Source organism: Henckelia pumila, chromosome 3 (assembly GCF_033568475.1).
Source record: "Henckelia pumila isolate YLH828 chromosome 3, ASM3356847v2, whole genome shotgun sequence".
Lineage (NCBI taxonomy): Eukaryota > Viridiplantae > Streptophyta > Magnoliopsida > Lamiales > Gesneriaceae > Henckelia > Henckelia pumila.
The window spans coordinates 60,621,854-60,641,766 of record NC_133122.1 but is presented as its reverse complement, the minus strand read 5'-3'; the positions used below and the strand labels follow the sequence as shown (position 1 = coordinate 60,641,766).

Below are 19,913 nucleotides of genomic sequence, written 5' to 3'. Positions count from 1 at the left end.
CCATAGAGCAAGTACCAGTTGATCAAGTGATCGTTAAGAAAAAGCAAAGATTTGGCCTCTGCTCAAAACCAAGATTCATTCAAACAAGGTAACCTTCCTAAATCTCCTGCAGCCCTTAATTTAAAGAAATAGTCAAAATACATTAATCATGTCATCATCCTTTATAAGAAATGGAAGATTGATAATAAAAAACTGGTTTGAAATAAAAGATGATCATGAATATGATACATTTCATGAATATCATTTAAATACTTCTGATTTAACCATATTAGAATCAATTTATCAATTAAAATTTGTAATTATAACCTATGAATGGAACCAAATTAATCTGAAAACATTTATCTGTTATAAATGAATCAGATCTGTAAAGCCATGAATGAGAAAATTCATAAGAATTTGAAGAATTCCGCAACCTGGTATCAGAGCAGGGTTAAATAAAGCAGATTATTAATGCATGGATTAACTTTAAATATTGAGATTAAAAATTTATTTGATAAAATAATCTTACTAAAAGATTTACGTCAAATAGATCAATTATGGAATAAAATAAAAGATCTCCAAACCTTTTATTTCAAAAATCATAAAAAAAACATTTTTCAAGCAACTGGAAAATGATAATTCAAATTTCTGAAAACGATGAAATTGAAGACATAACAATATGTTATGAATAAGAACAAACTTTGTTATCGAAATCCGATCAACAAAAACAAAATAATAAAAGTAACAATTTTTACTAAATGGAAAATGTATGAAAATACAAAAATGAATATCTTTAATTTATATTCTCAAAATATAAATTTTGATATAGAAAATTATGAAAACAATTTGAAACATCTTAAAAATTGTCAATCTTCAATTGATAGTTTCGAAGATTTTCAAAATTTATTAGAACAGATAGATTCAACAAAAACGCTTTTAATAGCCTTAAGAAAATTAAGAAGTTATATCATCTGTTAAAATGACAGAAGTAGCAATTCCAAATCAAAATAGTCAGATTGATGAATCTGAAGAGAACCAAGAGTATAATTTGAATATTATATTTAATCAGAATAAGTTTGCTGAGATACAGAAAACAGGGTTTTCTAATTCAAAAACAAATCTAATAGACCAACCAGGAATATTAAGCAAGATTTCAAATTTTATTAATCCTAGAAAAAAAATTAATTTATTATTCGATTCGTACAAAAGAACGATCTTGTAAAATAAATAACGAATCAAGGTCTAATACTCTGAAGTTATTAACAACTCAAGATATTGATACCATCATGGCAAAAGCCAGTGAAAAAGAACGATCTGAACTGAAATATGTTCACATTGGAGGAATCGAAATAATAGTATCAGCTCACTACCGAGAAGGAATAGATACACCAATTGAAATCACAGTTCGTGACAAAAGGATACGTAATTTAGAGGATTCTATCCTTGAAAAAATTGAAGGAAACTTATGTTATAAAAAGATTAAATTTTGTATTTACCCACAATACAATATATCTCTTTTTGATAAAAACATAAATGACGTTTTAACATTAAATTATTACTTTTATAGAAATAATTTTATGTTAACAGGAAACCATCCGATCAATATAAACTATGTTGTCGGTTTAGTAATAAGTAATAATTCTCAAATAGGAATAATTTCAACAAAACCAATTATTTCTGTTGAAAGAATGTTTGAAAATATTACAAGAATTGAACACCCTCGAAAAGCATTTATTGAAAAAATAAATCCCTATAAAAGATGGAGTTCAGATGACCTCCAAATCACAAAACAGTCTGTACCAAGAAGATCATTATCATTTGCTAGAAATGATGAAGATATTCTTGAAAATATTGGAACCATGAATCAAAATATTCTTAAAATTAAACAAGTTATTGTTAATGAATCAACCTCATCGCAATGACGTCCTTAATAAAATTAGAAAAAGATTTAGGAGATTTAGAAAATAATATCAATAAGATCAATCTATCAATACAAGAATTAGAGAAGAATTTCAAAGAATATATTGATTTAGCAACGACTAGATTAATAATTGAACAGGAAAGACATAGTAATGAAATATTAAACTATCTTAAAGAAGTTCTTTCAATAGATAAAGGAAAAAGAAAAATGGAAGAAGAACCACAATTCAAAATTGAATCATGGTATAGAAATCCCCTTAGTTATGGCAAACATAAGTATGGAGATGTTTAGTGAAACAGACTCATCTGATTTTGAACAAATAGGAGTAAATACAGAAGAATTATATCATTCACATCAGGAATCAGAACAATACAGAGATATGGATATTTCAGAATCAGAATCTGAAGATGATTCTAGACCACGATTAAATCTACGAACAAATGTAGAAGGTAGTGGTGGAAGAGATGATTAAGAATTTAAATATAACAGAGACCAATACTCTGGATCTTATAAAGATGTTAGAGATATTCTTAGAGAATCAAAAACATCAGGATTTGTGAAACAGAATATCTTAGATTTAGGTTGTTCAACATACAAAGAAAGAAAATCAAAGATAGATCATTGGGCAAATGAACTATCAGTACAAATTCAATTAACACCATTATTAGATAAAAGTGAGAATATTCAAGTTTTAACTCATGGAATGATAAAAATGACATTGTTAGGAGTAGTAAGAACTTGGTCTAAAAACCTAGTAATTACTAATCTACCACAAAGAATGACAGGACATCGATATTTCGAACTATTTGTTGATGCCTTGTACCAAGAATTTTTAGGAGTTTCTAATAATGATGCTAATCTGGTAGCTAAGAACATAGAACAAAATAGAGCAATTTTTATTCTAGATATTATTAAACTATGCAATTTATGTTATCTAGAAGAATTTATATGTGATTATGAAACAAACTATTATCAGTTAATAGATGCTGATAAAAAAGAACATTATAAATTAAGTATTTTTAATAAAATACCTAATATACCAATAAATAATAAAGATGAATTCTTAACTAGCGCTTATGCCAAAACACTAGGAGGAGCTATTAAATTTATTAAAGATGTTATAACAAAGAAATGTCATGAAGTAATATTAAATAAAAAAATATTCAGATCTTACAAACAAAACAATAAACTTTGTTGTGACAAAATATAATTCACAGTAAAGAAATACGGTTGCAAAACAAACATGTCACACAAACATTTAAAACGACAGAAACAGAATAAATTTAATAAACCTTATAAATCTTTTAATAGAAAATTTATTTCCTATAAAAAAAAGAAATTTAAAAGAAATTTCTTCAGAAAACCTTATAAAAGAAAATTTTATAAAAAATTTGATAACAAAAAACCACCTTGCCCAAAAGGTAAAGGAAAGAACTGCACATGTTGGTTGTGCAATGAAAAAGTCATTATGCAAATGAATGTCCAAAACGAAACAAAAAAAAAAATAAAGTTAAACTTCTTGAAAAAATATATACTATTGAATTCTATCCAGTAGAAACGATTGAATTTTTATACAACGATGAAAATATTTATTATCTCGATGAATCAAGTGAATCAAATTTTGAATCCGATTCCACATTTAATAATTCAAGAAATAATAATGATTAATTAAAATAAAAACAAGTACATTTTCAGAAAGACAAATATAAGAAATAAATTGAAACTTATGTTTGATTTAGGAAGTTATATACAAGTTGCCCAATAAACAAATGATGTTGAATACCGACAGAAACCATGCCAGAGTTCACATATGCAAATACAGCAAGGAAACAACATTAAAATCTTACATTCCATTAGAGTTACATACATATTTTTACACAAATCCGAGTATGTAATTAAACAAAAATTACAGACATTACAACATGAACAGCAGCAGCAGCAAGCCATATTCATGGACAATCAAAGTCACCGACCGAGTGAGGTGATCGATCTCTCTGAGACGAAGCTTCTGAATCATACAGAATCTCGAGAACATATTCTTTATTTAATTCAACAAAAACAAAAATTCAAAGACCAAAATATATATAGTTTATGCTTTGATCTTGATTAATATTGTTGCATCACCTGGAGGAAATGGGGTTCAGATTTCTAGCGAAGCCACTGAAAGCGCCGTAGCTCTTGGAACTCAGCCCGAGGCAGCCAAGAAGACCCTGTCTGTAGGGCAGAAACGTCCTTTTCTTCATCTCCTCCGCCTGAGCTCTGTTTGCTGTGTAGTGCAGCTCGTGGGCCGATGGTGGCACCCGCCGCCTCCACACGCCGTTGGTGGGTTTCCCGGCAGCTGGGAGGGCTTTTCTTCCTTTCTTCATCTCGCTCTTGCCTTTTTTCTCATCGCGGGAGGAGGAGGGAGATAACGCCGGGGAAGACGGCGGAATCTTCCGATCCTTCGCCGCGGAGAATGATATCGCCGACCAGAATCTCTCCTTGTTGTTCTCTCTTCCCTCGCTTTTGCTCCTGTGTAGAAAATCCTTCAAAAACATCCACTTCTTCGAGTTTCGTCCGGATGAAGACGAACGCGACGAGGATGCAGAGCACGACGGCGTGGTCTCCGTCGAGGGTTCTTCCCTCTCATTCCCATTTTGATCTTGACGTGGGGGCAGCTTGGTGCTCAAACCAGGCCACACGCTTGGTGTCGTTCGCAGAGGCGACATGGATCTGGCTTTGCGGTGATGCGAGTGCTTCGCGCCACGCATCCTCAGATCCCTGCCTCGCACAGTCGTCGTCTCTTCACCGTCCAGATCTGCGTACGGGGCAACCATTTCCTGCGACATCAGCAAGTGAGACGACAATGTAATGGGTCGGATCTGACCATTGCAGAAAAGCTCATCCGCTGAAGTCATGGAGCCGTTTCCCCCAGACCCATTCGGGGAAAGCCTCGAAGAAAACTCGAACTCGAACGAATCCGGATCAGACGACATGAAAACCGGCTCATAACCAGACGACAAGGATTTAGTTTTCTCACAAGACAGAAGGAAATGCATAGGGCTAGCCGGAGCGCTGAAGAAGTAGCCGAAGGAGCCATTTCCTGGACTAGAAGGGGCGCTGACGAAAGGCGTAGAGCAAGCGCTGTCAATATCCTCACTGAACCGTGGCGGCTCCGCGGCGGAGGGAATGGCGGAAGAAGTCTGCATTATTGGAGAGAGATTTGGAGAAGAGAAGGAAATAGGCGAACGCAATTATTGTACGCAGTTTGCAGAGAGAGCTCTCTGAGCGAGGAGGTCGTCTGCCTTTTACTGCTCTTGTTTAAGCTTATAACTGTATTCCTTTGCCACGTGAAGTATGCTCTTTTTTAGGGAAAGTGTCAGTCACTAATTTCATTTTAATTAACAACTTTGCCATTATCAAATCCCGACTTTTAGTAATTTTCCCTTTGTAAATATATAATAATATTTATATCATGGGATATATTCTAATACAACAGCCCTTCAGTTTAAGAAATTGCAACTTGCATGCACACGTTGATTTGTTTACATGTGTATCAAATATTACGTTAATTCGAGATTTATCTAACGTTTTAATCATAAAATTACGATCATTTAATAAAAATAAATGGCTGCTTGCACGTAACTTCAAATTTTAATCAATGAGTAGCATTACAAGAATCCAAAGTGAATATAAACTTGATTTGCTCTAACTTGTTTGTTAAGGTATTATTTTAAAACTTTAAAAAGATAAAATATCAAACGTAAATCTTAAAATATATTCAAGAATAGTTCTTTGTGCAGTATTGTTACAATTGTCTCATATTGAATAATAAAACTAATCAAGAGTTAGTTATAAAACTTTGAGGTAACCCCACCCAATAGGCAAACATTTTGGATGAACACCACCTAACATTGGTGCTCTCGTTGAGAGCCGGCATAGCGGAAGGGGTGAACTAGAAAATGGCTAACATCGGATCAGTGTCGATAATGAAAAAAAATTATAGGCCGGATTAAGGTGTATGAATGCATGCACTGAATACTGAAAAGTGAGTGAAAGCCGTTTAGAGTGGGCCGCCGTGGACGTCGGCTTCTCAAGAGGTCGGTAATGTTACAATTGTCTCACATTGAATAATAAAACTAATCAAGAGTTAGTTATTAACCGTTGAGGTAAACCCCACCCAATAAACAAGTCTTTTGGAATGGATATCTCATGAGTTTATAACCTAACAAATATGATGCTATTTTATCACTATGTCTTAACGAGTTATATTAAAATAAGATCTTACACATTATAAATTGATAAACAAACTAAAATATATTTAGCTAAACAAAGAAAATATGGACCTGCAGCAAAATATATGGGTTGGATTTGGTAATAGCCATTAGCCCAGAACAAAGATAACCCATTTACTGAAAAGCCCGTTAAGGGCATGCCCATTAGCCCATTAAATGAGATATTATGGGAATATTATTAAATTAAAACGAGAGAAAAAGGAAAGTAGGGGTTTAGACTTTCCACAGAACGCAGAAGAAACCTCGAGTTCCTATAAAAGCGGAAGTGTTAGCATTTGCACACGAATCCCTCTTCCCGCTCACAAACAACCGGTGTTACGAGCACCCGACGAGAAGACAATCGTGAATACAATGAAGTATGTTCTGGTAACCGGCGGCGTGGTGAGCGGCCTGGGCAAAGGCGTCACCGCCAGTAGCATCGGCGTCGTGTTGAAGGCCTGTGGCCTTCGTGTCACCTCTATTAAAATTGGTCCGTCGATGAACTTTTTTCGGTTGTAAATTAGCAGTTTTTTTATGATTGTTCCGACTTTTTCTCTGTTTAATTTCGGATGGAAAAAAGGGATTCCTCGATTATAAAGTGCGTACTTTTTGTTTCGAGTGGACTGCAATACAAAATTTGATCGTCTGGCTTTTTATTTTTTATTATTTTTATTATTTTTGGGTTTTTGTGGTATGGCAGATCCTTATTTGAATACCGATGCTGGTACAATGTCTCCATTTGAGCACGGCGAGGTTTTTGTTCTTGATGACGGTGGAGAGGTGGCAATCCTGGACGACCCCTTTTGTTCTCGATATGTTTCTGTGCAACAGCTTTTGCATGTGCTACTCTTGTTTTTTTGAATGATCTTGATGTCAGATGGTTGTTTGGCAATATCCTCGATCACTTAAACTATCATGTGCAACTATGCTTTTCAAATGTATGAAATTGACAATCTTTATGCTTATTATCATTAAAGTACTTACAAAAAGTATGTGAATCTTTTTCAAAAAAAAGTATGTGAATCAAAGTGTGTGTATAACTAAATACTATGTTTGTGAAAGAGCAAGTGTACACTATAGTAGTGTATGTGAAAGCGTATTTGCAACCAGCATTTTTCAAAACACTAGAACAATTATTCTATTTAATTGAAATTTTTATTTCAACTTGGATTTTTTTTGCCTCTTAACATTGTGTCAAGAATTCAAATATTCATTGAAATTTAGTCCTTAGTACTTTAATATCTACTCGCCGATCTTTAACTATTTTAGTTTTAAAAAATGTCTGCTTAATTTTGTTTTCACTGCCCGATGTTTGAATCGTGCCGTCGAGTGGTACCACTATTTTCTTTCTTTATCCTTCCTGTGTTTCTGTAAGGGTATTCCAGGATCCTGTTGTTTCAAACAGCTTGCTAATGTTCCATTAAACGGATAAATATTATCTGCAATCAATCATGGGAATTATGTGCTTTCTTTCTCATTCACTTAAGTTTCTTTTATCTCTTTATTCCAATAATGCAAGATTGACCAATCCATTTTTCTGACTTTATGGATACAATTTTTTGTTCTTTTATTTTATTATGTGAGGTTCAGGTTTCCCACACTTTTTGAGCTTCAAAGCTATCATCTCAGTTTCTCTTTCAATTGTTTAATAGGTAGATCTGGATTTAGGTAATTATGAGCGGTTCTTAGATGTGACACTGACAAGGGACAACAATATCACAACAGGAAAGATATTTCAGGTACTTGTGACCATAATTGACCTTGTGGTGGTGTTGATTTTTGTTTCTTCCCTAAGGCAGATGTGTTGTTTTTTCCATTGGCAGTCTGTCCTTGAAAAGGAAAGGAAAGGTGATTATCTTGGAAAGACTGTACAGGTTGTGCATAAATTCTGGAATTTATTTAATTTATGTAAGATAGCATATAAGAAAAAGGAAATCTATTGTCTGTATTTTTTGTTTGAAATCAGGTAGTCCCTCACATCACTGATGCAATTAAGAATTGGATCGAATCAGTATCTGTTATTCCTGTGGATGGAAAAGATGGCCCTGCGGATGTTTGCGTTATAGAATTGGGAGGAACAGTAGGTAAAATTTCTGGATGAAATACACTCCTGCGAGGCTTGCTTGACAGCCTCTCTTCGAGCCTCATTCATAAGGAAATATGTGTTTGTCCAGGTGATATTGAGTCCATGCCATTTATTGAAGCTCTGCGACAGTTATTCTTCTCTGTTGGTAAGGATTCAATATTTTCCACTAAAAAATTGAGATACACAGTTCCTATAATATTTGGATTATCCTCAGATTCTCATTCTCTCCTTTTCTTTTGTTGGTATATATTGTCCTTTCATATTGTCTGTGAAACTGTTGAAGATGTCTTAGAATCTGTGCTTTCTCATAGTGAACTGTGTTGTCTCTCAGTGGTTGGTCATTTGGATTAATGAAAGTGTTTCATTTGATTTCCACGCATTTCTTCTCCCATTTTTATTGTATCCCTCATGTTTCTCTTTTACTTTTTTGCTTTAGGACAAGATAATTTCTGTCTGGTTCATGTGAGTCTTATACCTGTTCTTGGCGTTGTTGGTGAGCAAGTAATACTCTATTCCCTTGTGTAAATTTGCCACAGCTTTACTCAATATTGCAGTTTTATATTTAGCAAGTCGAAGTCCTCATTCATGAAATATTTGCAGAAAACAAAGCCCACTCAGCACAGTGTGCGAGAATTGAGAGCATTGGGCTTGACCCCCCATTTTTTGGCTTGCCGTTCCGCACAGGTAGGTAGTTTAATGGCACCAACATGTAGTTGCAATTTGGCTGGTTTGAACTCCACAGATATGTTTGATTTGTTTAATGCATGTGATTATTTTCGGTTGTAATGTCAGTTTTGTTTAATGAGCTGTGCTGTAACATTCAAGCTGTTTTCTTCCCTATCCTGGTTGAATTGTGAAAATTTAAATTAATTTGGATGAATCTTTGACTTTGTTTCCTGGTTATGACCTCTCCTGTATATTATTCTATCATTCTATGCTCTTCGATTTTTTCCCATAACACTTTATAAGGTTATTTTGAAACTTTATGGCTCTCTAAGTTGCATACATTTAGATATCGGTTAGCTACCAATGGTTATGCATATAAAAACTTTAAATATGGGATCTCTACTGTTGCAGCCATTGTTGGAAAGCACGAAGCAGAAACTGTCCCAGTTCTGTCATGTCCCTGTAAGAAGTTATTTTGCATTTCCTATTTTGGACTGTAGGAATCGTCTTTCTGCTACTTGGAGCTTTCTTACGGTTTGATTTCATTTTCAGGCTGGCAATATTCTCAATATACACGATGTGCCGAACATTTGGCACATCCCTCTTCTGCTTCGGGTTGGTAATCCTTGTCTCGAGGCTTGGTTATTATTCTATTCTTGACTATTTGAGGTGTTCATTCTTAAACATCGATTCTTACTTTTTTTACCAGAACCAAAACGCACATGAAGCTATCCTCAAACATCTGAACTTACAAAGGCCGGTTCTTTATCTTCTATTCTTACTGTCTCCGTAATTTTGGTATATCATATGCGTATATAATTTCTATGAACACGTGTTTTTTGGGGTTCCTTGTTTCGTATAATTCTCTCATATATGAATGTGATCTGTAGAATATCGAAATTTATTTGAGTAACCACATTGTTTTCCTGACTATATACATGTAAATTTTCAGTGTTGCCAAGTTTCCCAATTTACAAGAATGGACCAAACGAGCTGAGATTTTTGACAACCTAACAAACTCCGTTAGTAACAAGCATCTGATAGCTCCTTTTGACTGATTTCTTTTTTTTACATTGGCTGATGAATGTCTGATTCTGCAGGTTCGAATCGCAATGGTGGGGAAGTATGTTGGGATGGCAGATTCATATTTATCCGTTGTTAAGGTGAGATAATATATAATTTTGTAGTTTCTGTATTATGCTGATGTCTAATATGCCGACACACCAGTGGATATCATGTTACATTTGGGGGAATTTTATTTTTGCTTATATTTTGTGCAGTGGTAAAAGATATGTATCAGCTTTCTGTTTTCAAGTGTGTAGTTTTGTTTGAGATCCCACGGTTTTTCTTATACTTCATGTTAATTTCTGGAATTGAATAATGAATAATCGGATGGTTTCTAAGATGAGAACTAAATCTTTTGCTTTATTTCTAGGCTCTTCTCCATGCCTGCATTGCATGTTCGTTGAGACCAGCTATTGATTGGATTGCGGCTTCAGATCTTGAGGATGACAGTGCAGAATCGGTAAAGATTTCAAACAGTTGCATGACAGAATTCTCAATTTTTTAGCTTAAAATCTGTGTTTTCAACTCTTTTTTCTCAATTACAGTCACCGGAAGCTCATGCAGCTGCTTGGAGAACTCTTAGGGTATGGTGATATGGCCATATTCTGATTTTTTTTAATCTAATATGCTTATTTTGCTTCTCTCAATACTTACAACCTGTGAAGTGAATTGTGTTGTGCACATCTTTCTCGTTATAATCTTTTCTTGTTTGGAGACTTTTTCCGCTATGCAGGAATGATTTATTATTTCTAGAATTCAAAATTGTATAACTGTTACTATAGATTCTGCTGATAGTGTGGAATGGAGTATAGTTTATACTTGTTTTGATCACCATGATTATACCGTATTTTACACCATTATGCTTATCCTATAATTTTTTTATGAAATAATATGTTGTGTGAAGAGTCATGGACAGGCTGCTACCAATGATGCAATTTTCTGGACCATATATATTTAGTCCGGTTCCTAATGCAGTTTTAAATCAACTTGATCTATGTGAAAAGTTAATCTTATGACCAAATTTTCCATGTATTATTTGCCATGACATCTATTTTGTTTCACTTTACTATAATGTTTGGGATGGTCCTTGGTTTTTAAACTAGTCACAAATTATTCTAACCCCAAGCCAACCAATGTTTTAGAATGCTGCATGTGTCTTGGTTCCTGGTGGGTTTGGAGATCGTGGGGTGGATGGAATGATCTTGGCTGCCAAATATGCGAGAGAGAATAGAATTCCATATCTTGGGATTTGTTTAGGCCTGCAGATTTCTGTGATTGAGATTGCGAGAAATGTAAGTTTGTTCCTCAAACCATATATTGGTTTTTAACAAGTTTACAATGGAAGCCCATAGGCCTGTATTCTCCTTTACAGGTTTTGGGATTAGAAAGCGCAGATAGTGAAGAGTTTAATGATAAGACACCACACCCTGTGGTGATTTTCATGCCAGAGGTAAAATTGTAAGATATTCTTTTAGAAATGTTCACTCATTTGATTTATGACATTTTTCTTCTGTACTTGTCTTCAGGGTTCAAAAACACACATGGGGAGCACAATGAGACTTGGTAGCCGTAGAACATTATTCCAAACTCCAGATTGCGTAACATCGAAGCTGTAAGAGCTAAAGTCATACCACTCTGCTAAATTGTGTAGTCTTTTAGCTTTGATGTATGCCTAGAAGAGTTCGAGCTCAGAGTGATTAAATTGTAGTTCACTTAATGGTGGTAACAAATACGTAAATGATGTCAATCTAACAAAGTATTATGGTTTTTGTAAGAACTGTGAGTTGCTGTGCACACAAAGTACTTAAACACTGAGCTTTTGGATTTTGATTGTTAAGTAGTACTAATTATAAATGTTGATAAACCTGTCCATCAGTTTGATGAAGCTTTACCTGGTGGTTGGTGGTGCTTTTATTATTTTGCTATATCTCGAGGATCATACAAGTGGATCTTTCTAGTCTCCTGATTCAGATATCAGTACTCGGAAAGCTCAGCTGCTGGAGTGTTCAAGAGAATGCACATAGCTATAAGAAACAATTTGATTGCTGTATAACTATTCTTTTTGGAACTTTCTAATTGTATTTACTTTCCTGCAGCTACCATAATTCAGAGCATGTGGATGAACGGCATCGGCACAGATACGAGGTTAATTGATGAGAAAACAAAACTGTAAAAAAGAGAGAATTCTTTTTTATTTCAGTACTACTTTTTTACATTGGATGCTACTATATTATATAATTTACAATACAAATCAAATCCCAAGATTCTAGATGTAATCTATATCTATCTATAAATAAATAAATCTTGTTACCAAATAAACTGATACTATATAAAAGATAAGATTTGATTTAATTTAATCTAAATATTCTACACTCCCCCTCAAGCTTGGCTATAGATGTTGATGAGTCCAAGCTTGTGAATAAGAAATTCAAATGAATTTTCTGTCAGGCCTTTAGTTAGTAGATCAGCTAGTTGATGAGAAGTGGGAACATATTCGATGTCGATTATGCCTCCATCCAATTTTTCTTTAATGAAATGACGATCTACTTCCACATGCTTCGTTCTGTCATGATGGACAGGATTATGAGCTATACTGATGGTAGATTTGTTATCACAGTATAGTTTCATGGGGCTTTCAAATCCGATTCTCAATTCTTCCATCACCCTCTTTATCCAAATGAGTTCACATATTCCATGTGACATGGCCCTATATTCAGCTTCAGCGCTGCTCCTGGCCACAACAGATTGTTTCTTGCTCCTCCACGTTACCAAATTTCCCCACAGTAATGTACAATATCCAGTTGTCGATTTTCGATCATCGATCGAACCGGCCCAATCTGCATCAGTGAATCCTTTTATTCCCCTGTCGCTGGTTTTAGTAAAGAATAAACCTTTTCCAGGTGTTTGTTTCAAATATCTCAAGATGCGATACACAGCATTGAGATGACCTTGACGTGGAGCATGCATATACTGGCTGACTAAGTTGACTCCAAATGCAATGTCCGGCCTTGTATGTGAAAGATAAATAAGTCTTCCCACAAGGCGTTGATACTTTCCCTTGTCAAATGGCTCACCTTCCAGCATCTTCTCTTTATTACCAAGTTCAATTGGGGTCTTACTTGGTTTGCTTCCCAGCATGCCTGTCTCTTCCAGAAGATCTAAGGTGTATTTCCTTTGAGAAACGGAAATTCCATTCTTGCTCCTTGCTATCTCCATCCCTAAGAAATACTTTAATGCTCCAAGATCTTTGACTTCAAACTCTTTTGCCATCATTTGTTTGATTTTGTTCATTTCTTCACTATCATCTCCGGTGATAATAATATCATCAACATACACAATGATAACAGTGATCCTTCCTTTCTCAGAATGTCTCATAAACAGTGTGTGATCAGCCTGTCCCTGTTTGTACCCAAATCTCTTGATAGCCTTTGAAAACCTGTCAAACCAAGCTCTAGGAGACTGCTTTAAACCATAGAGAGATTTGTTAAGTTTACAAACAATTTCTCTTCCTAGATTCTCCGTAAACCCCGGAGGTTTACACATATAGACTTCCTCTTCCAACTCACCATTCAAGAATGCATTTTTAATATCGAATTGATGCAGAGGCCAATCAAGATTGACTGCTAAAGAGAGAAGAATTCGAACCGTATTGAGTTTGGCAACAGGAGCAAAAGTCTCATTATAGTCAATCCCAAAGGTTTGTGTAAAGCCTTTGGCCACCAGTCGGGCTTGATACATTTCCACTGAGCCATCCGCCCTATATTTTAGAGTGAAAACCCATTTACTGCCCACTGCACACTTGCCCTGTGGTAATTTCACCAAGTCCCATGTGTTATTTTTCTTAAGGGCATCCATCTCTTCTAGAACAGCATTTTTCCACTCCGGAACAATCAATGCCTCCTCAATAGACCTGGGAATAGATTCACTAGATAGATTTGAAGTAAAAGCACGAAATGGAGGTGACAGTTTTGAGTAGGAGACAAACTGGGAGATAGGGTGTTGGGTACAAGACCTTACACCTTTTCTAACAGCTATGGGCAAGTCTAGATCAAGAATGGAATTGGATATACCTGGTTCTTTGGGAGGTTCCACTACCGGGTCATTTGTTTGACAGTGAGTGGGATCCATGACTTATTTTTCAAACTGAGGTTTTTTCTTGCGAGAGTAGACTTGTAGTTTTTGCTGTCTAGGAACATGTCTTTGCTCTGTGTGACTAGGAGAGGGGCTGGAAGGGCTGCTGGGCAAACTGGGTATGCTGCTGGACGAACTGGTAGGGCTGAGAGGAGGGCTGCTGGATGAAGAGTTAGTTGAGTTGAAATTGGGCAGTGGACTGATATGTACAGAATCAGTGGGTAAAGGTATGTCCAAAACATCCCAGAGGCCAGATTCACTCTTGTTTTCCCCCTGAATCGCAGCGGATGAGAAATAAGGAGTATTTTCAAAGAAAGTAACATCACACGAGACATACATTTTTCTGGTTTGAGGACAATAACACCTATAACACTTTTGTGTTGGAGAATATCCAACAAAAACAGTTTTGACAGCCCTAGGATCAAGCTTGCTTTGACCTTGGTTATGGAGATGGACAAAAGCTGTACACCCAAAGGTTTTTAGAGGAATATCATGGGGTTTAAACACGTGAGTATAGTGCTTCTTGAGAACAGACAAAGGAGTGTTGAACTTTAGAGGGCGACTAGGTAGGCGATTTATTAAGTAGGCGGAAGTTAAGATAGCATCCCCCCACAAATATTTTGGAATGTTCATTGTAAACATAAGGGCCCGGGAAATTTCTAACAAGTGCCTATTCTTTCTTTCCGACACTCCATTTTGTTGTGGAGTATCAACACAAGAGCTTTGGTGTATGATCCCATGCTGTGATAAATACTCACCAAGACTGGAATTAAAGTATTCCTTCCCATTATCTGTTCTTAGTATTCGAATTTGGGCTTGAAATTGGGTTTGTACCATTTTATGGAAAATTTTGAATGTGCGAGCAGTTTCAGATTTATCTTGAAGCAGAAAAACCCAAGTGACTCTCGTGTGATCATCGATAAATGTGAGAAACCATCTTTTTCCACCTGAGGTGGTGACTTTGGAAGGTCCCCATACATCGCTATGGATTAAAGAAAAAGGTGTTGATGGTACATATGGTTTTGGGGAAAAGGAGCTGCGAGTTTGTTTTGCAAGTTGGCAAATTTCACAATCAAGTGACTCAAGCTCTTTATTACTGAACAAATAAGGAAATTGATGTCTTAAATAAGAAAAACTTGGATGACCAAGTCTACGATGCCACAAAATAAGTTCTCGACTCCTAGACACAGAAAAAGACACATTATTAGACTCGAACTTTTGTCTACTCTTTGTTGGATCATTCTCGAAGTAATAAAGGCCGTCATGAACCCTAGCACTGCCAATCATCTTCCCCGATAGTAGTTCTTGAAATTGACATGAAGAAGACATGAATTTAGCAACACAGTTACTGTCTCGAGTCAATTTATTAGCTGAAATCAGATTGCATTTCAATGCAGGAACATGGAAGGCTGCTAACAGAACCAAAGTTGAGGATAATCTTATGTTACCAATTCCAGCAACGCCTGTCCTAGAACCATCAGCCAGTATAACAGTAGTGGGACGTGTGCAAGGAATATAGTTACAAAAGATATTTAAACAACCTGTCATATGGTCTGATGCCCCTGAATCAATGATCCAAGGATCCAGAGAGAAATATGAGGATTTTTGGACAGAGAAATTTTTACCAGAATGAGCAATTGAACATGAGCTAACACTGGGATTGACCGAAGATTGATTGAGCAGTTTGCAAAGTTGTTCAATCTGCTCTTTAGTCAAGGACATAGAAGTAGCATCTGATTTGCCATCGGCAAATTTGGTCTTGTACGCCTTGCTGTCCTTTTTCTTTTTAGGCTGCCAGTTTGCAGGTTTCCCATGGAGGTCCCAACATGTATCCCTGGTATGTCCAGGATAATGACAATGGTCACACAGCGGACGATTACTTGACTTTTGGTCGGGATTATACTTCCCAAAGGATGTGGGCTTGTGTGAAACAAGGGCAGAACCTTATGGTATAGATGTAACAACCGAAACATCAACAAGCATGACTTTTCGGCGAGTTTCTTCCCGTCGAACCTCAGCGAATGCATCTTCAGCCGAGGGAAAGGGCTCTCGGGCCACCACCCGACCGCGTACTTCATCCAAGTCGCGATTAAGCCCCGCAAGAAAATCAAATACTCTTTCCTTCTCGATGTTTTTCCTCTGTTTGACACTGTAATCCACACAGATTGACTCTTCCTCTAAGAAAAGGTCGAGTTCTTGCCAGAGGTCTTGAAGATCCGAGAAGTATTGAGTGACAGACTTTGAATCCTGCTTCATTCTTTGAGTTTAGAACGGAGCTCAAAGATCTGAGAAGCATTACCAAAGTCCGAATACATACGTCGGGCTGCGTCCCATACTTCTTTGGCCGTCTTGAACCAGAGATATCGTCGGCTAATTTGAGGCTCCATTGAATTTATGAGCCAAGCAAGAACCATCGAATTCTCGACCAACCATGTTTTGTATGAAGATTCGGTGGATTTGGGAGTTGGTAATTCACCGGCGATGTACCCCAATATTCCCTTGCCACAAATCACAATTTTTACTGATTGTGCCCACTGGAGATAATTTTTTCCATCTAGTTTGTGGCTTGTAATTGAAGAGGATGAGTGATCGTTCCCCAAAAAGGTTGTGATGGGAGTGAGGGTTTTTCCGGCCGTGGAATCGGCAGAATCAGTACTGTCTTTCAAAGGGGAAGAATCGGATTTGGCCATTTTGTAACCTTAGGCTTTGATACCATGTAAAAAAGAGAGAATTCTTTTTTATTTCAGTACTACTTTTTTACATTGGATGCTACTATATTATATAATTTACAATACAAATCAAATCCCAAGATTCTAGATGTAATCTATATCTATCTATAAATAAATAAATCTTGTTACCAAATAAACTGATACTATATAAAAGATAAGATTTGATTTAATTTAATCTAAATATTCTACAAAAACTATTTGATTGACATTTTACTTAAATTCTTTCCGTATTGATGGGTACAGGTGAATCCAGAGATGGTTGGTATTTTAGAAGAATCTGGCTTGAAATTCGTGGGAAGAGATGAAACTGGAAAGCGAATGGAGGTTGATTTCTTGCAAAATGCCTATCGTTCTATTATTTTCTCTTGCAATTTAGCTGTTCGGATTTGTTAGTTCCATGGATCAAGCACTGTCAAGTCAAACTTTATCTAAATTCTGGTTCATCATTTCCCAAGTACCTTTGCTGATTTTCTTTAGTTTGCACCCCTGATATCAAAGTTGCCTTGGATTTATAATTTTCATTTTGCTTTCCATCGATTTATTTCTGCAGATTATGGAGCTTCCAGACCATCCGTTTTATGTGGGGGTTCAGTTCCATCCAGAATTCAAGTCAAGGCCAGGGAGGCCCTCGGCTGTATTCTTAGGTATATCAATGGCCATACTCAGCGTTTTGTAAAGTGTTTTCTAGTTCTGATGTAAAGTAATGTCGGGTTGTTGGTTATGCTGTTTTAGAGACTTTTATAGTTGTAGTTCAATCAATGTCTTGAGACTAATCTAGTCCAGCTCTAACTCACACAGGAGTTCATGTCAAAAACTTGTTTCTGGCCGTTCATGTGATCAACAATGCATGGTGCTTCCTTTATTTAATTTTTTTTGGAGCATATGATGCTTAATATATTGAGTATATGCTATCATATATTTTGAATAGAATTATTATCTCCGTCTAGTTCTTGAATTGACCAATATATTTTTAATGTGCCAAGGTGCTTGATCAAACACACACTTACTTGCAATTGACAATTTATAGGTTTTATCTTGGCGGCAGTCGGCAAGCTGCAACCTTATCTTGAAAATCCTCTGAATGGAAGCTTGTAGAGTAAACCGTTTCCAACACAGATGAGGTACGTAATTATTATCCATCTATTTTCCTCAGTTTGCGGCTGCAGTTGCCAGGTCTTTGTATGAATACTTTTATCTTTGGGAGCTCTTGGGATTTAGTTTGGTAATAGATCCTGTTTTGAATAATTTCATTAATTTGATATTTCGTTATGATTTCATCTTTTAATGGTGCCAACTACCAAGTCATCCACGCTTGTGTCTACTTTTCATTGTATATTGTATTATTTGTGCTTAACTAGAAGCAATCCTTTGCCGTCCAAATTATGATCCTTTTCATGCAGACTCGAGTCTAATATAATTGTGAGCTTATCAAGCTCGGGCTTGAATATTTATCCTGACAAAAGTATGAGCCGAATTCGGGTTTTGATTGGCTTGGCCCATTTAAAGCTCGGCTCTATCAATCATGACATTTTATCGAAAATGGTATTAAAGAGGAATTCGATTTTGCTTTTTCTGGCAAGTTTATATAAATAAATATATTCAGAAAGTACTATATTTTTAATGATTTTGAATTTTTAATATGTCTAATAAAAGTTGTTTAAACGTGCCAGTTTTTTTCACTAAATACTCGAATGAAAATTTTATTGGTTCGAGTCTGATAAGTGATCGCTATTTGACGAGAGTTGAAACTTGTATCCAGCTCTATTTTTCTCTAGAAACTTTATAACCGACAGGAAGAGAAACACGATGTGATTTTGTGTGTTTTGTAATTTACACATGGACATCGAACATAATCTTATTTGGTTGGTTGAAATCATCTGAGTTCGGGATCAATCTGTGAATCTAGCATGTTTGGGTTATGTACGCGTGTTTCATTGAGTTGAGCTTGGGCAAAAAGGGTTAATTTCTACAACATGACGTTACTATTTGTGGGTGCAGAAATCAGGCCAAGCTCGATGAGTCAGGGTTGAGCTCATGGGATTTTTTTGTAGCAGATATGTGCATTCAAGAGGAAGTGACATAATGATGCTATCTTATACTGTTTTCATCATCATATTTCTGAGTGAAATTAGTTTGATACTTGTGCTAGAGTTTGGGTAACTTTTCTTGTATTACTAACGATACCGAGTAGTTCTGGAGATCTATTGCCAGGTTTTGTTACTTTTGAGAGGGATTGCAGTCGGAGTTAAAAATGTTGAAAACATGGGTAATAGACACGGCAAGTGATCCGAGTTTTGGTATATGTTTTGCTTGATCATATAACATCATCCATTGAAGCTTAGTCTTGAAGGTATTAGTTTATAAGTTTATTTTTGAATATGCAATAAAACAGAGGTATACAAAATTTTTTTTTGAAGTACCTGATGCCAACTCTGCGAAGGAACGCACTGAATCATTTAACGAAAAACAGGGTGCAGAAGTTCTTTGACTTGAGTACTTGTTTATATTCGAAGACATCGTTGGGTGCGAAAGAAAACGACTCAACTTTTGAACTAAATTTTTTAGTTGTTACTTGTTCTCTATCAAGGTGCTTGTGGATTCTCTGGTACTGGTTCTGCCGTTCTATGATCAGCCCCTCCACTTGTTTATTGATATTGATATCGGCTGCAGCTAATTTTTGTTTACTTATTTTGCATTTTATTTTATTAGTGATTACTGTAAATATGTAATATTTCTATTACAATTATTCTACTGTTGTACAATTCAAGAAAAGTCCATCCGCGTCAATGAACTTTCGATAGCAAAAAATACTGTAAAAAAATATAATCAATCAACCGGGTTAGTTTATGTTACATCGGGAGTGTTTTTCTTCATATTTCTACATCATTAAATCACGTGGGATTTTTATATTTTTATGGAATTGACGTGTGTTGATGATTCAATGGTTGACATTTGATCATATGATGGGAGAGAAGTACTCCAGATGTCGCATATAATAATCACAATCAAGCTGACTCAAGGATGGGACATAATATGAGATCTTGTCCCGGTACAGTCCAGTATGGCAAATGCGAGTAAAGTGA

General features: G+C 35.8%; 2 protein-coding genes across 3 annotated transcripts; one reads left to right on the top strand and one right to left on the bottom strand.

Annotated features, from left to right (window-relative positions):
- Positions 1–3,721: 3,721 nt before the first annotated feature.
- On the bottom strand, positions 3,722–5,226 carry LOC140892435 (uncharacterized). Its single transcript, XM_073301312.1, has one exon. The coding sequence runs from the start codon at positions 5,086–5,088 to the stop codon at positions 4,021–4,023; it is 1,068 nt and encodes a 355-aa protein (XP_073157413.1). The 5' UTR covers positions 5,089–5,226; the 3' UTR covers positions 3,722–4,020.
- Positions 5,227–6,377: 1,151 nt separating this feature from the next.
- LOC140886846 (uncharacterized) lies at positions 6,378–19,532 on the top strand. 2 transcript variants are annotated; one of them, XM_073293729.1, is made up of 23 exons: positions 6,378–6,643; positions 6,854–6,933; positions 7,806–7,892; positions 7,977–8,027; positions 8,120–8,237; positions 8,328–8,384; positions 8,676–8,740; positions 8,840–8,923; positions 9,317–9,367; positions 9,458–9,520; positions 9,615–9,661; positions 9,858–9,927; positions 10,006–10,068; positions 10,341–10,430; positions 10,516–10,554; positions 11,113–11,262; positions 11,343–11,420; positions 11,497–11,582; positions 12,067–12,115; positions 17,074–17,154; positions 17,381–17,474; positions 17,858–17,951; positions 18,829–19,532. In XM_073293729.1, the coding sequence occupies exons 1-22, from the start codon at positions 6,526–6,528 to the stop codon at positions 17,923–17,925; spliced, it is 1,689 nt and encodes a 562-aa protein (XP_073149830.1). In that variant the 5' UTR covers positions 6,378–6,525; the 3' UTR covers positions 17,926–17,951; positions 18,829–19,532. The 2 variants fall into 2 exon arrangements, 1 of the variants encoding a protein (XP_073149830.1); XR_012151710.1 differs by lacking the exons at positions 17,858–17,951; positions 18,829–19,532 and having other exon boundaries at positions 11,847–12,115; positions 17,381–17,396.
- Positions 19,533–19,913: the final 381 nt, after the last annotated feature.

Coding starts and splice junctions, on each gene's coding strand:
- LOC140886846 (XM_073293729.1), top strand. CDS start 6,526: ATGAAGTATGTTCTGGTAACCGGCGGCGTGGTGAGCGGCCTGGGCAAA. Junction 12,116..17,073: donor GGCATCGGCACAGATACGAG/GTTAATTGATGA, acceptor TGATGGGTACAG/GTGAATCCAGAGATGGTTGG. Junction 17,475..17,857: donor GCCCTCGGCTGTATTCTTAG/GTATATCAATGG, acceptor GACAATTTATAG/GTTTTATCTTGGCGGCAGTC.
- LOC140892435 (XM_073301312.1), bottom strand. CDS start 5,088: ATGCAGACTTCTTCCGCCATTCCCTCCGCCGCGGAGCCGCCACGGTTC.